Raw genomic sequence first — 1,452 nt, forward strand, 5'->3', positions numbered from 1 at the left:
ATTATCATAAAGCAAAGCAAACACACATCTTCATTCCTCAAACACATCTCTCCCATTCCCTCTCTCTCCTCTTTCTCTCTCTACATTTCCACTTATAAAACCTCACACCTCATTCCTTTATTCCCGCTTCCCCTCTCTCTCTCTCTCTACAACCATGCATTCACCAACGTACGGATCCGACCCGACAGCACAACCAAACACAACCTTCGTACAAGCCGACCCATCCAACTTCCGATCAGTCGTTCAAAAACTAACCGGAGCATCCCAAGACCCATCAGCCCAAAAACTTCCACTCACACTCCCATCTCGTCTAACCCAAGCCCAAGCCCACCGTCTACCACCATCCACCACCACTTCCGAACAACCAATGGGCCCAAAAAAACCAAACTTCAAACTCCACGAACGCCGCTCCAAAAAACTTCAACTAACCGTTTCGGAAACTCCCACGATGTTCCAAAACAACAACATGATGATGATGTTGATGAACAACAACAACAATAACAACATTCGAAGTGTTGTTATGGCTTCACCTGTTTCTCCATTAGAATACTACATGGCGCATGGAAATAGTCCAAAGTCACCCTATGAAGAAGATGAAGAAAAAGAAGAAGAAAAAGTGATAGCTCAAAAAGGTTTCTATTTGCACCCCTCTCCTAGATCCTCTCAACAACCACCTCAACTCTTACCTCTTTTTCCTTTGCATTCTCCTTCTTCTCAATCTCATTCTTAATTAATAATTAATTATTTTTATTTTATTTTTTTGAGAGAGTTGATTGTTTTTTTATTTTTGTAATATTATTAATTAATTACTAATTAGTAGTAGTAACTATTATTAACTTTGTTAGATTGGATTTTATATTTTTAAAATTTAATGTATTGCGTGTGTCAGTGTGTGTATCTGTAATGTGGAATGTGAATAAATACTGTTGTTTGTTATGTTTGATTCTGCGTTGAAAAGTTTGGTTTGGTTTTACATTTATGTATATATTATGGTACTTAATAATTTATTTAAGATTTGTTTGCAATTTAATTTAGTAGTATTTTGGTAATGGGTTTTCTTAAACGTGAATGATGGAGAGAGTAGCTTTTAAGAAGCAATTAAGAGTTGAACTATAGAACACGGATTAGGATTATATGAAGTTTGAATGCATGACGTACGGTGTGATGATATAATGTTTTCAAGTAAACACAAATTTTGACACAAGATATATTCCTTATCGTACAGATAATGTATGTACAATATTTTTGTTGTTTACTTTATGTTAGTATTAGATAATGTTAAGGAGACATTTTTGTAATAATAAGTTTGATTAATTAACCACTTAGAATGTTTCATTAGTTATTTAAATGAAAGACATTAATTATGTTTTTTTTTTGTGATTACATAATTAATAAAGTAATAGATGTGTTTGTTATCTCATTAATCACTTATAGTTTTTTTTTGTTAAATAC

At 33.5% G+C, this 1,452-nt stretch overlaps 1 protein-coding gene across 1 annotated transcript; it reads left to right on the forward strand.

The window, feature by feature from the left end:
- Positions 1-973, forward strand: LOC131606122 (VQ motif-containing protein 11). Its single transcript, XM_058878401.1, has one exon. The coding sequence runs from the start codon at positions 155-157 to the stop codon at positions 728-730; it is 576 nt and encodes a 191-aa protein (XP_058734384.1). The 5' UTR covers positions 1-154; the 3' UTR covers positions 731-973.
- The last annotated feature ends 479 nt before the right edge of the window (positions 974-1,452 follow it).

This window comes from Vicia villosa, linkage group LG5 (genome assembly GCF_029867415.1).
Source record: "Vicia villosa cultivar HV-30 ecotype Madison, WI linkage group LG5, Vvil1.0, whole genome shotgun sequence".
In the NCBI taxonomy this organism is placed as follows: Eukaryota; Viridiplantae; Streptophyta; class Magnoliopsida; order Fabales; family Fabaceae; genus Vicia; species Vicia villosa.

Excerpts from the sequence above, each read along its gene's own strand:
- LOC131606122 (XM_058878401.1), top strand. The coding sequence starts at position 155 with ATGCATTCACCAACGTACGGATCCGACCCGACAGCACAACCAAACACA.